Consider the following 14,092-nt stretch of genomic DNA (forward strand, 5'->3'; position numbering starts at 1 on the left):
AAATTATCATCAAGTTCAGTTCAAAACTAAACACCTGACGTGAAGAAAACAACAAGCTTGTCTAGGAAATTGTTATTCAAGGATACATCTTACATAACATGGGTACACACACATATTACACAATAAGTTGCTTCGAAAACTTTGCATTGAATGGTGGCGCTACTTAAATTATCGGGTACATCCGGTACGGTGATGAGATTTCAATGATATTACTGAAACTAAATGTTTTTTAATTTTAAGATACATAAGTAGTAATGTCTTGATTTTAACTTAAACGAGCGTCGCCAACTAAAACCAGTATCATATTTTTGGATTGCTGAATATTCAACAAACAAGTCATTAAATTACTGAAGACTAATAACTCTGCATTCAGCGAAAATAATAATTTATACAGCAGTGCACGTTCGACTCCAACGTCCTGCATTGTGTCCATGCAAATCAAACGCAGTCCGGAAAATTGGACGTCATTACAACTAACCACTGTTTGCAGTGCCGTCATTTGCATAGCTAACTATCCAAGTTGTTTATGACGCTAAAAATAAATCCTAATGTCAAAGGTTATTTTACAATTCACACAATATAATCCACCAAAGAATTACCGAGCCTTATACTTTATACCGACTTGTTTATTCTTACAGGCGTAGCTAACTTAACAAAGGGGTCCGAAAATAGCTCCTTGTATAACCAACTCCGGGAATAGCTGAACAGTGGGAAAGTATCGAGCGGGCTATAAATAGTGACGCGAGCAAGTTAGCTCTTTGTGCATCGAAATAACCGGGAACCCCTCCCCTAATGGACGCGAGTTTACTCCGAGGGCTATTTCGGGCTCGCGGGCAGGTTACGCCAATTCCGCAGCCACTCCACTGATTTATTTCATGGCGAAATCGTTTTGGTACCTTCTGCTGTTGTTTTAGCTGGAGAACTTGTTATTGGAGCTGCCTCATGGTGCATTTGGATTGTCACAATAACTTATAAAACGTCGAGAGTCGAGACGCTACTGAAGATATCTGGGGGCACGGCAGTGCCCCCACCAAGTCGAGCAAAAAAGCGGCACGGCCGTACCATCCTTTTCTCGAAGCAATTCAGGCCATTTTCGACCGCCTGTAACTTCGTTGTGGATAAAACTAGAAGGCTGAATTTTCATTAGCTATGCAGGCATTGTAAAGACACGGTATATTTAAAATTTCATTCAATTTGAACCAGTAGTTTAAGAATTATAACGGGTCAAAGTTACTTAATTTGCTGAAAATCAGTTTCAAGACAAGCCCTGGCGGTCTTGATGTACGCTGAGCGGGTGCCTTTTTGTCAGAGGGGCACAAGCAGTTAATTGTCCACTTGTTTATTTCTCTCTGTTATAATCTATGTCTTACCTGCTTGTATACCTTTCTTGCAAATAAAAAGTTTTCTATTCTATTCTAATTTTGTCACTCACTGACTCACTGACTCACTGACTCACTGACTCACCGATCATCAAAATTCTAAGGCACTTCTAGCAGACCTAGAAGCTTCAAATTTGGAATATAAGTAGTGTTTGGTGTATGAATCAAGGAAAAACTAAAATATTTGGGGGCACGGTAGTGCAACCGCCAAGTCGAGTAAAATTTTTCAATTTCGGTCCAGTTTTCTAGATACATAACTGCTGTCTACAAAATACGAAAAGAAATGAGATTTGGGAGCACGGTAGTGCAACCGCCAAGTCGAGTAAAATTTTTCAATTTCGGTCCAGTTTTCTAGATACATAACTGCTGTCTACAAAATACAAAAAGAAATGAGATCCCATCAAAAACAATACTTGTCAAAAAAACCAAGTCTCGCAACTCAGTTGTTCTACGATAAAAAGTTGTGAGATCCATGTAATACCAAGTCCAGGCCAGGAAATCTTTAACGTTTTACATAAATATATTGACTTGGCCATCGCATGAAAACACGTGTAAATTAAATTATTTAGTGCGATGGCCAAGTCAATATATTTATGTAAAACGTTAAAGATTTCCTGGCCTGGACTTGGTATTACATGGATCTCACAACTTTTTATCGTAGAACAACTGAGTTGCGAGACTTGGTTTTTTTGACAAGTATTGTTTTTGATGGGTTTAAATTATTGCCAATATACATAATAATATGTGCAGAGATAACATTGTACGAGTATCTCAAAACGTGCTGTGAAATCGTAAATAAGTTTTTATGTTCAATAAACGTTAACCAAAAAACTGGATTCTCTCAAAGGATGTTGCGTGTACAAAATTAGGCGGTGTTCCATAAATAGCTCATCATGGAATGCGCCCATCTGTTTATAGAGTAGGCGCGAAGCGGGGGAGCGCCACTAGTCTATTTGCGGGCCACGAGGGACAGGTTGACAAAAACTCTGTCACGCGCAAGTGTCACGGAGGCGAGGCAGGTGAGGGAATCCCTCGGGCGCAGGTGGATTGAAGCAACGTTGATGACGTACTTATGCGTGGCGAGTTTAATCCCTTTGATCGTTTTCAACGAAAGCGTATACATACTCTTATTATGTGTCCAATTAGCAAATATATTGAGTCTAGTTCTACCGTCTATAGTATGCTCAGTCATATAAATTAATACTTAATAAATCACCTACCTTTTTTTTACCTTGCTACCTTTATAAAATGGGAGATGAAGAAAATAATAGTTATTTGTTTTTCAGATAGTGTATGTTATATCTTGTCAAGAAAGCGTCGTCCCACAAACAAAGAGCCATTCACATGACTCAATGAATCCGGAATCCTTTTAAGAGTTACTACGCCTTTGTATGGTAAACTAATTATAGCCGGTCTATTTATAGCCGTGAATCACTCCTGCGCAGCGCCAGATCTAAACTAGACACGAATTATTGCATTCGTTTGTGACTTGCTATTTTTTACCGAATTTCAACTCAGCAGGAGAGTTCGGTAATAGAATGCAAAATGTCCACCGGTTGCTGAGGAAATATGATTAAAATTTGGTTCATTGTTTAAATCAATTATAAATTCCTGCTAGCTATGTTAATAAGGCGACTAATGAGTGCTTTGTGGAATATTTTTTCTGCTGTTTACCATTTAGAGGCACATGTTTTATTTTTACAAGAGCTGCCTGATTTGTAATGTAAATGAGTTGCAACTTGTAATTTTCTTTCAGTTTGTAACTTAAGCGATGCTGACAATCAGAGTTAAATATTTGTTTTTGCTACTAACCAGTTTGAATGTTTCAAATGGTTTATCTGCATTCAAAGAAACTTAGCATCGTGGCATATTATTTGGTATTTGTATGGAATTTGGCGGACTCTTAGAACTAACCTCATGATTCGGTTCGTTTTGTTTTCGGGCTTCGACAAGCATTTCTGAATCTGATCTTTTGATTATATTCAAAACTTCTTTTTGAAATCCAAATTACCTACCTAACCACCTAGTTTGGAAGTTAGTTTCCAACGCTACGACCAAACGCTTTCTCTTTCTATATTTTTTGTTGTAAAAGCTTTATGCCACCACAGATTTATGAACTTGTATTTTGCGAAACAGATTTACGAAGTTTTTGAGCGTTTAGCAACATTTGCGCAGATAAAATAAGCGTCCGAACCGTCCGATGTGTTATTCATTGCGCCCGCGCCGGAAGCCGCGAACGCCGTGAGGCGCCGATGCTTATCCTGAGATTTACGAACCCGAATGAAAGGCTTCGGGGTAACGTCTTCATCGACGCCCGCGCCGGAATGCCTGTTCATTGTTAAACTGCCATTCGATTGCAGATTATGTTGTCTGCGTTGATTTACATTTTACAACTGTAATTTATACAACAGCATTGCGTATTCCTGAATATAATCACATAATTTTGTATTTGAAACAGTGAATAAAAAGTTCGAGTACTTGAGCAGTTCGTTGTTTCGCTCATTTCAGCCAAATGACGTCAATTGTACGATGATGAAAGTACTTACGATAAAAGGTGAATAAGGAAATCGCTACAAATAAATGCTAACGTTAAGGAAAACCACAACATTCTAAGTAATGTCACTGCAGATATTCTTAATTTCTTATGCATACTATTGGAAAATAATGCATGTCGTTAGATATGTACCTGGTCCTATGTATTTTGAACCTTAAATCAAGGGTCGTAGTCGCAGACTTAAGCTTTTAAAATGATGCATAAAATATTTACGTTATAATCGTACTAATATTACGATTGGTCAGTGAAACACCATGGTTTAGTTGTTTTATCACATTAAAATTACAGTGCCGTGACTTGGCTCGTGGGTTCTTTCAGACTAACGTACATTTAATTCAGAAGTAACAGCATTTCCCGTCTCACTCCCATCGTCGAATATTCTAAATCTATCCCAAATTAATCTATCTGAAAATGAAAGACCAAATTGATTTAGGATCTTTCCGGTGGCGGTTGCATTTAGCCTGGTGAAAATAGCCACGGCTGCGCGCGCGCGTGTAAACAGTTTACACTACGGAAATAGACGCGCGCGCTGCTGGATCGGGGTCTGGAGCGGCCAGGAGTTGGCTTTTATGGGACTTTATTTCGGGAGCCCGCTGGAAGGGAAGCCGGGGATATGGCAGTCTGGAAAAGGGCAAATTTTCAGACGCAACGCATTGACCAATCCGAATTTTTTAAATGAAGAAACATTATTTTGTTGTTTGAAAACTGATTTTCTGTTGTGAAGAGTGAAGTTTTATGCTCGTCAATATAATAAAATAAATAAAATAATAAATATTATTCTGACCTCACTGAACTGCATACATAATTGCTGTTCTCATAAAACACTTGTGTAAACAAGTAACTGGATGCGGGCAGCGCAGGACCGTTCATTGTGGAAAACCTTGGGGGAGGCCTTTGTCCAGCAGTGGACGTCATTTGGCTGAAAAGAAAGAAGAAAGAAAAACAAGTGTTGCATGAATAAATAGAGTTGCTCCCGTCAATTTTTTCAGCTGAACCGACACAAAAGAGGTGATTTCGGTCGTCACTAGGAGACATCTGCTGTTGCCTGCCGATGTCCGAGCAGCACTCTAGGCCAGTGCACGTCATGCGTGCTGCTCGCACGAGCACAAAAACGCACGGTCACGTGGCCGCGGCCATTAACTGGCGTCCAACTGTAAATACTAGGCCCAACCGCGACAATATGACAGAATGCGTGCACATCTCAGACATCACCTCACCTCGCCGAACCGGTCCGCTCTATATTTCGACACCGAGCAAATACCTGCCTACTCGTGTTCCTATGACATATCAAATACATGACATAGCACGTAATTCTATGCCGACATATTTATGCACACATTTTTTACGGACAAATATTTGTCGACACGTTTCGTGGCTCGCGTGCGTGTTCTATTTTTAACTGTTTATAATTTGTAGTGTATTATTCGCCTTCCCGCTCAGGGCCGCGGGTGCGGGAAGGGCGCGGGGCGGGGCGCGGGCGGCTACCTTCGTCCTTCAGTTGTCGCGCGTTGCCGGGCGGGCTATTTTTAGCTGCGGGGGCGGCGGGCGCGCGGGGCCGCTTTGTGTTGATTCTAGCTTTGTTCTGTTTGCATTTTAGTGCTATTCGTAAAACACCTACGCCATCGATGCTGACCGTGAGTAGTCGACTTATCGAAGGTACTTTTTTTCCAAACTCGTGACCGCGCCTCTGATCCGTCACCGAATGGTAATTTACAGCAATGTACCTATGCGGTGTGTTAACCATTTGTGACCTTCGAAACCGGTTGTCTTAAACTGTATCACGTGTTAGGCAATTAAATTAATATTGCTTTAGTCGTTTATTATTAATTATCACAATTTTATTTAAATTTTAGATTTGAAAACCCGGATAAGGTAGGTACACTGGTATTATTGATGACTAGCTTTTGCCCGCGGCTTCACCCGCGTGAAATTTAGTTTGTCACAGATCGTCATAAATTATAACCTATATGTTATTCTGGGTTATAAACAATAATACTACAAAGTTTTATCAAAATCCGTTCAGTAGTTTTTGCGTGAAAGAGTAACAAACATCCAGACATCCTGACATCCAAACTTTCGCATTTATAATATTAGTAGGATTAAGTTATTATTATAGTAAGGGTCCAATTGACCTTAATTTTGTTTTCATAAAGTACCTACGTAGTTATAGAACTTAAAAGTATTAGTACAAGCAAAAAAAAAAACTAAAAATAGAATTACATTGTCGTTTCTTATTATTTATTACATTTTATTTATATTTTTAATTTGAAATCCCGGTTAAAGTACCTACAGTGTTATTGATGATTAAATTACAATGATATATGGTAAGGATCCAATTGACCTTATTTTATTAGAAGTATACAAGTATTTTTTATTGCTAAAAAAAATGTGTTCATAATATTTATTAGCTAAGTCCCTCCCAACTCTAGGTTGCAAGCGCGGGGCTCGTTCGTAGTTCGTAGCCGTGCTACGCGCTACGCGTCCCGTGCAGCCTCGTAGCGCGCTCCCGATTTCGTAGTATAGATAGAGTCTACAATTCTACAGAAATGTTGTGTTAATTCGTAATTCTTTCAGCTAATTTATGCAATTTTGTGTACTTATTTATTATTCTGTGATGTTCATGTTGTGTGCAAGGATATTTCAATACATTTTTGTTATTGACAAATATTTTTTGCATAAATCACAAAGCGTTTGTTTTTCATTCCACTTGGCACCAACGCCATTGTTCGCCAAAGTAAAAGTAGTAACTAAAAGAACTTAAATTGATGTTTGATTGCTTGAGTATCTCATTATCATTTTATAATTGTAATCAAAAATTTACCAAAAGGGATTGACACGTCCAGAACCGGACTGTTAAAGGTGGACGTCAAATGGAAGTCTCAGGATAGAGCCGTCAAAGAGCACTAAAGCTGTCATGAACTGTCACCAGAGCACATTGATGGCTGTCACCGGACGGGATATAGAGACGTCAGTCAGCGTCCGATCGGGCCCAAGTCTAATTACAACGCTTCAGAACCGTCACGAGCCTGCATTATCTATTAGATGAGAAGCGTTTGCCTTGTCCCTAAGTGGGTCACCTCATATGCGATCTCGACCTATTTATAGCTGACTAGCCTTTGACCTAAGTGGTTCATGTATATTTCAGATCTGTCATAGACTGCACAAGGTTTTGACTGCACAACAGTTTCAGTCTAGATTCATTTTTATAATTCACGAAAAATCAAATTATATAGATTGCCCTCTTGGCGAATATTATTAGATTGTAAACAACTTTTAATGCAAAATTTACCTATACATTTACCAAAAGAGGTATCGCTATGGTTCTATTAATATAAATGGAATATAGACTGTTTGTTGTCAACAAATACGATTGTTTCGTCTACAATTTATGGATAGATAAACCCACGCAATTGAGTCGCACGTGCTGTAAAGTTTACGCAGAAATCCACCGGCGCGTCAAACGTATCGATCCGGGGACGTCTCTAGGGCATCTTGGGCCTTATTGTATGCGGGGGCCCGCGCAGCGATGATAGCAACAGAACCAAGGACGTCCCGACCCGGGCGCCACCAGCCCGTCTAAATATAGCCGCGGCCAAAAATAAACTGTCGCACCCCTCCCCCGCCCCGCCCCGCCGCTCGCCCCCAACCCCTCCCAATCCAGTGCTGCCCCCCGACCTACATTTTAAGGGGGCTGAGATGAGGATCTCAATCCCTGAACACGGATCCAACTAAAAAGCCAGCAACAGGTTACCTGATATGAAATGCTAATGATAAATTATGAAAGGTTCGGCTTTTAGCAAAAGGTTCAATCTTCGGAATGCGTATCGTAGGTTGTAATTAAATCTTTCTTTTGGCAATTCTTGGCCTTTGATTTCATAATTAACTACAATGGCTATTCCTATTGTCTATCTATTTAAATACTCTATACTTTAGGTGGGTCTAAATAATACTTAATTGTATTTCCTTTGAGTGTTGAGTGATTAGCGATTATTGCCTCTGAATTATAGCTGTAAAACAACCGCCATTTTAAACTCAAACCATACATTTAACCCTGTACTTAATAGTCATAAAACACTCATAAAGCAAGCAACACACGGCAACAATTCCCAGAACAGTTAGTGCGACAGTTGCGCATGAAACACTGGGACCTCCCCTCTTCCTAGCACGGCCCAGCCGATCCAGGTCACAGGGGCAATGCAGATCTATCGAGAGATTTATCCATATAAAGTTAAAATGAGGACTCGGAATACAATTTATACCCAACTCACACGAATTACGTTACCTCCATATTTGGTACATTCGACTTTGAACCCGGCGTTTTGTACTTAGAATGTATTAATAACTCTTAATAACGCGTTATACTCATAAAACCCATTTAACCAGACTATTATCGCAAACACGTGATGTGTTGCCTACATCCGCTGCTGAATTGTTTATGTAAATGTGACTGTTTCAATAATTCGGACTTGTTTTCGGCACAATTGAATCCCAATGGCGTGGAAAATATGTGTACAATGTTGACATGTGTGATAAATAGGCAAAAAGCCTCAGAGCGAGACCAATGAGGTGTTTGTTGATCCTTGACGTTTGGCAACGACCTATTCTGGCTGCAAATGTCAGTTAGACTTTGATATACCTCGTTGAAAATAAATGTCCTTTATTGTTATTTTAAATACACAGAGTACTAATGACTGAGCTGCTGGTGATAGAATAATAGAATAACAAGACATATAAAAACCTTCAATGACACTAAAATGTATAATGTAAAAATACGCATTATTCAGTACTAGCTTTCCGCCCGCGGCTTCGCCCGCGTGGAATTTTGTCTGTCACAGAAAAACTTTATCGCGCGCGTCCCTGTTTCAAAAACCGGGATAAAAACTATCCTATGTTCTTTCCCGGGACTCAAACTATCTCTATGCCAAATTTCATCAAAATCGGTTGCGAGGTTTAAGCGGGAAAGCGTAACAGACAGACAGACAGACAGAGTTACTTTCGCATTTATAATATTAGTTGGGATAGAGTACTGACGTTAATTTGTTTTTTGCCAAAACAAAAGCAAACAAAATAAACTATTTTTTAGCATGTACATTGTACGTACACTGTACAGTGACCCGGATAATGTGCCTATCGTCGATGTGACTTTGACAAGTAGGTACTAGGTACATAAGTTAAAGTCATTACCTTGCTTACCTAATACCTCCTCACCGACCAAAAATATTAGACCGTCATTTTTGGAAAAAACAAGGTTACCTTGATAGGTACAATTCTGTATTTTTCTTTCAATCATTAGGAAAAGAATAGATGAGATTGATTACAGATACTTAATAAACAAGTCATAAGTTCCTGATGATGAAAATCTTTTATTCTGCTGTTATACTTTCATTCTTGGGCTACTAATTGCACATTTTTCCGAGTCATGGACTTTGGACCATGGACATGGACATTGGTAGACATTATAAACAGCACAATTATGAGCTTAGTAATGTTCTAGGGCAGTGGTTCTTAACCTTAAGTCATGAGGGACCATTTTACCAAATTTCTGTCTTGTCAGGGACCACCTCATAATCGGTCAAAACCAGTTTTACTGCAAAAATCAGTTAAAAGTGGTTTTAACCAAGGTGTGCAAGTGCACTTCGTGGACCACTTGGAATGTCTTCAGGGACCACCAGTGGTCCGCGGACCACCGGTTAAGAACCACTGTTCTAGGGTGTATTAAGAATGTTGTTGTTTTTCCAGAAATGGCCCACGAGGGCGGCGGGTCGGAGGGCTCCCCGCAGCACACGCCGTCGCCCCCGCACCCCGCGCGCCTGCCCCTGGCCGACTCCAGCTTCCACCACCAGATCATGCAGGTGAGCAGATGCATCCAGTCTAAAGTTTATTGAACGCTCGAACGAACGAACAGCTCCTTAAGGGTCAGCTCACAACTGAGTAACTGCAAACAAACATCTAACATCAGAAGTGTAAAACAATCTTAAGACTATAAAAAAATCTCCCGCAAGTAAAACCAGAAGTATGGTTGGTTTATGGTAAAGTCCAATTCATTCGGACTATGAAATTGGTCCATTTACTTTCACCACTATTTGTATTTGGGTTAAGACCCCAAATACAAATAGTGCGCTTATTATTACTGTGTAAAGCACTTTGTCCATTTAGTGAAAGCTGAATACTTGAAGCTAATGAGCGCTCGTCAAGCGCGGCGTGGCCGGAGTTCCCGTGACCTTTTCTCGGAATATTGCACAAACGCGACTCCATCCATCTTGTTTAAACTCGGCCGCAGCGTATTTTTAAAAAGTTCCTGCGCGCCGATATAAATAAACCGATATAAAAACAAGTATATCGCTCCACGCAGCCCGTCTGCACACTATATTTACATGCGTTCCGATGTAATACACGCTTTAATTTTAGACCGAATGTTGATCGCGGCCTCTCGGACTCTCGACGTTGCGAATTCAAAACATTCGAGCTATTAGTGTTTACCGGTGATAATATCAAGTATCCGGCTAGAAGCGGTTATAAATAATTCCGAATACACGTGTTTCGAGAGGAACTCCCACGCATTAATTGAATACGGATATAGTACAAGAAACAGCGGTGGCATCGTACGAGAGCAGCAAGCCGGGCTCCCAGGAATGCCGGCAGGTCCTCCGCCCGCTGCAGGCCCCACGGGACCCCCGCCCACGGCGCGCGCGCAAAACATCCGTCCGCGGGCTATTCGCGGCACGCACGCATTCCGACGTCCGCCATTTTTTTACCGAACCAAAATAATGTCTGCGACGCCAAAAATATGCGCAGACGCTTATACTGCAACCGCTTCTTTTATTTTATACTTTTTACTAAAGCTTCGTCGCAATTTCGGTTCGGTGTACTTCGCTCATTCATTGTTCCAAAACACGTACATTGAACAAAATTAAATCCAAATTGTTTTCTCGATCTTGAGTGTTGTTTGCATGTTTCAAAATTTCATTTAGGCAACTTAGAATCTGATTAAAAATATTTATAAATCAACTCAATGCTGATATTTCAACAACTCTTAAATCCTGCCAATATTTTTGATCAGATTTCTAGACGCTGAGGTCTTGCCCTAACATTTCCGATGCAAGGAGTGTTGAATGGGCTGTGAGTACATATATTTCCTCTCTCCTTGTCAGAGTCAGAGCCCGAGAAAGAACCATATCGCAGAGAGAGCGAAACAAACCTTAGAGAATAATTTCCTGCTGCAAGTGAGTCCAAATTATAATACTTGTGTTGTGTGTCGCATTCAACCAGTCCTGATTTGTGTGCTAATGGCAATGAACACCAGACCTAGATCTAATGAGTCCTGATGTGTGAAATGTTACATCTAGGTTGCATTGCACAGCGTTTGATGTGAAATTCACACTTTAAAGTTGTATGGTAGTTGAATATGACACGATGTTTGATAATTATAAATAACCTGTAATTATTTTACATTTGTGTGGTAAATTGCATTAAATAGATGAGGTAAACGTTAGGTGTAATAAACATCACGAAATAGCTTTGCGAATAATGACACCATACACGACATCACAGGTAATGGTCTAATTTCATTATGTTAAAAATAAATCGCTATTGGCATCTTAAGATTCGTAGCATGAATAGTAACTAAAATTACGTAGTTAATCATGACATTTATTATGCTTTCAAAATTAACCAGGTTGATGGAGATGTAGCTCTCACGCTAAGATATTTCGATTATGATGTTACACCTTACGAAATCTAACACATTACAATAAAATATTCATGCTACGAGCACAAACATACTTGCACGATAACCATAGTAGTGAGCAGCAAAATTAGTCTAACCAAATTAATATTTTTATGTGGCATTATTATACACCGAAAAACCATACGCAACCCAGCAGTGTGGTGAAGTTAACGCTGTTCACTGCTGTGTCGATCAGAACTGATTGGTTTACGGTGTCACCCACAACCATTCACTGTCACCACAGACTTCCGATTGTTCGTGTCTAGTAACTCGACCCTCGCCTGTTCCAGCTGAAGAAGCAGCAGCAGCTCCAGCAGGAGATCCTGCTGCAGCACTTCCAGCAGCAGAGCCAGAAGCTGGCGCAGGAGCACGAGCAGCAGCTTAGGCATCACTTAAAGGTCGGCTTGTTGCAAGTAAAAATTCTTTCATGATAGTGTCCTATATTTCTACCTCTTATTCTTAAAAGCTTAAACAATAATACTATATTAAATTGTTTCTTTCTAGTTAAGTGAAGTAGATATTTGTTATAGAATTCACCAGGTGAAATGCTATTAAGAATAAGAAGGTAGGTAAATGTGTAGTGTGTATTACTTTAGATTGGAGCCACATTATGCCAGAATTGTTTACACATCTGCATCTGCTAATGATAGTAACTATGGATACCCTTATTTTACCTATTAGTTTTGAGGCATATGTTTTCATCCTAATGTGATGCACATTTGTAAATATTGCTCCAATATTTCCCTTTAGAAACTTTATTTAACTGTTTACGTTAAGAATTTCAACAACTAGAAGCGTCCTTCGAATTATTTTCCCTTTAAAATTAGTATAACAACAACAAGCAGTGCCTTGATAATGAAATAGACTTCTGTTAATAGTATCGGCCATAAATATCGCGTTTTCTCGCACGTGATCACCATGAGAACGGCCATGCCAAATCGCGGGCGAAAATACCGCGATTGTTTTATTACGAGGAACCACTCGCCGCTAATTGCGGACCACGGGCCAGCGCCCGACGTGCTGGCCGCCGCAATACATTTGACTTGGGATTTGTAAAACAGATACAAAACACTATTGTTATCCACTATTTGAATTAATTCTTCAATTTTACACGGAATACATAATTATTCTTTTTCTGGTAACTCTTCATGTAGAGTGAGAGATAATTGTCAGCTAAGAGAGTTATTTTAAAACTTGGAATCTAATTTTGAAAGGGATTTGCAAAAAAGCACACATACGCAGTCCAAATATTGGGCCAAACGCGATGTCACGTTAAGAAGCTGCCTGGAATCCCTACCGTTGGCGCAAACTCTGGCGTCGTCGTGTCACTTGGGCCACGATATAAATAGCCATGAATGGTGGCCGGGCCATTTGTAATTACATCATTCATACTCGCCCATTACGTGTGCCTAACTTCGTTAACCGAATCAAGGCGGCACGCAAATTAAACACCACATTTGTTTAAACTCCTCTCAGGATTCATGCTCGGTGTTGTCATCCTTATATTCTCAATTGTTTTCATTAGTATCGACCATAACGTAACACTCAAAAATACCTCGGGTTGGTCAAGATTCACCGTCCAAATTCAGTTTTAGATAATTCATGGAATTATGCGGAAAATGTGGATTGAAGCCAATAACATGTTTGATCGTATTTTGCGGATACTTCTGCTCCTGAGTCAACGCGGCATCCGTGACGCACCTACCAATTACTGCGCGTTACTCACCGTCTTAATGATTTTGATATCAAATCAAATTCGGAATACAATAACAAACGCTCGTATCGTTTGGGTCTTTGCCATCTGTGTTACATCGCCGACCTAATTATCGCGTGGATTCCATTCAGAAGCTTTTTTCTTTGCATATTTTGAATTGGTTCTTTCTTAAGGTGGTTACGTGCTCCGGTAGTTATACATGAGGCATTAAAAGTAAATACAATCAGACACGGCCGAATACTGAAACGATGCTCAAAGTTTTTTACAGACTAATGCAAAATTTTGAAAGATTTGTTTCTTCCAAATATTCACATCACAATCCTGAAGACGTCTCAACTCCGAATATCGTTCCACTATTCGTGCGCAAGTCCTTATGGGATCCTTACTGTAGGTGTTGAGTATGTTTGGGGCCCAGCTTCACCCCGATGATCTGAAGTGCAAGGTAACCCTCCAGATGTGGGAACAGCAGAAGGCGCTGGAGGAGGCGGCGCTGCGAGAGGCGAGGGAGGCGCGCGAGGCTCTGGAGGCGCGCGAGAGGCACGAGCGCGACCGCGCCGAGCTGCTGCGCAAGAAGGACAAGCTCGAGCCCAGCGCCAACGCCTCCTCGCAGGTCAAGCAGAAGCTGCAGGTGAGAACGCACCACACCCGAACGAACTACACTCGGCTTCAAATAAATCGCACCTCACGCGACAAGCACTTTCAAACGTATCTCCACGTTG

At 40.4% G+C, this 14,092-nt stretch overlaps 1 protein-coding gene across 1 annotated transcript in view; it reads left to right on the forward strand.

The window, feature by feature from the left end:
* Positions 1-14,092, forward strand: part of LOC135075479 (histone deacetylase 4-like) — a 98,860-nt gene that overhangs the window by 65,705 nt on the left and 19,063 nt on the right. Inside the window, exons 3-6 of the mRNA XM_063969917.1 lie at positions 9,673-9,785; positions 11,085-11,156; positions 11,950-12,057; positions 13,765-14,001. Coding sequence (XP_063825987.1) covers positions 9,673-9,785; positions 11,085-11,156; positions 11,950-12,057; positions 13,765-14,001 — 530 coding nt within the window. The remainder of the gene's footprint in view (positions 1-9,672; positions 9,786-11,084; positions 11,157-11,949; positions 12,058-13,764; positions 14,002-14,092) is intronic.

The sequence above is a fragment of the Ostrinia nubilalis genome, chromosome 10, assembly GCF_963855985.1.
Source record: "Ostrinia nubilalis chromosome 10, ilOstNubi1.1, whole genome shotgun sequence".
Classification (NCBI taxonomy): domain Eukaryota; kingdom Metazoa; phylum Arthropoda; class Insecta; order Lepidoptera; family Crambidae; genus Ostrinia; species Ostrinia nubilalis.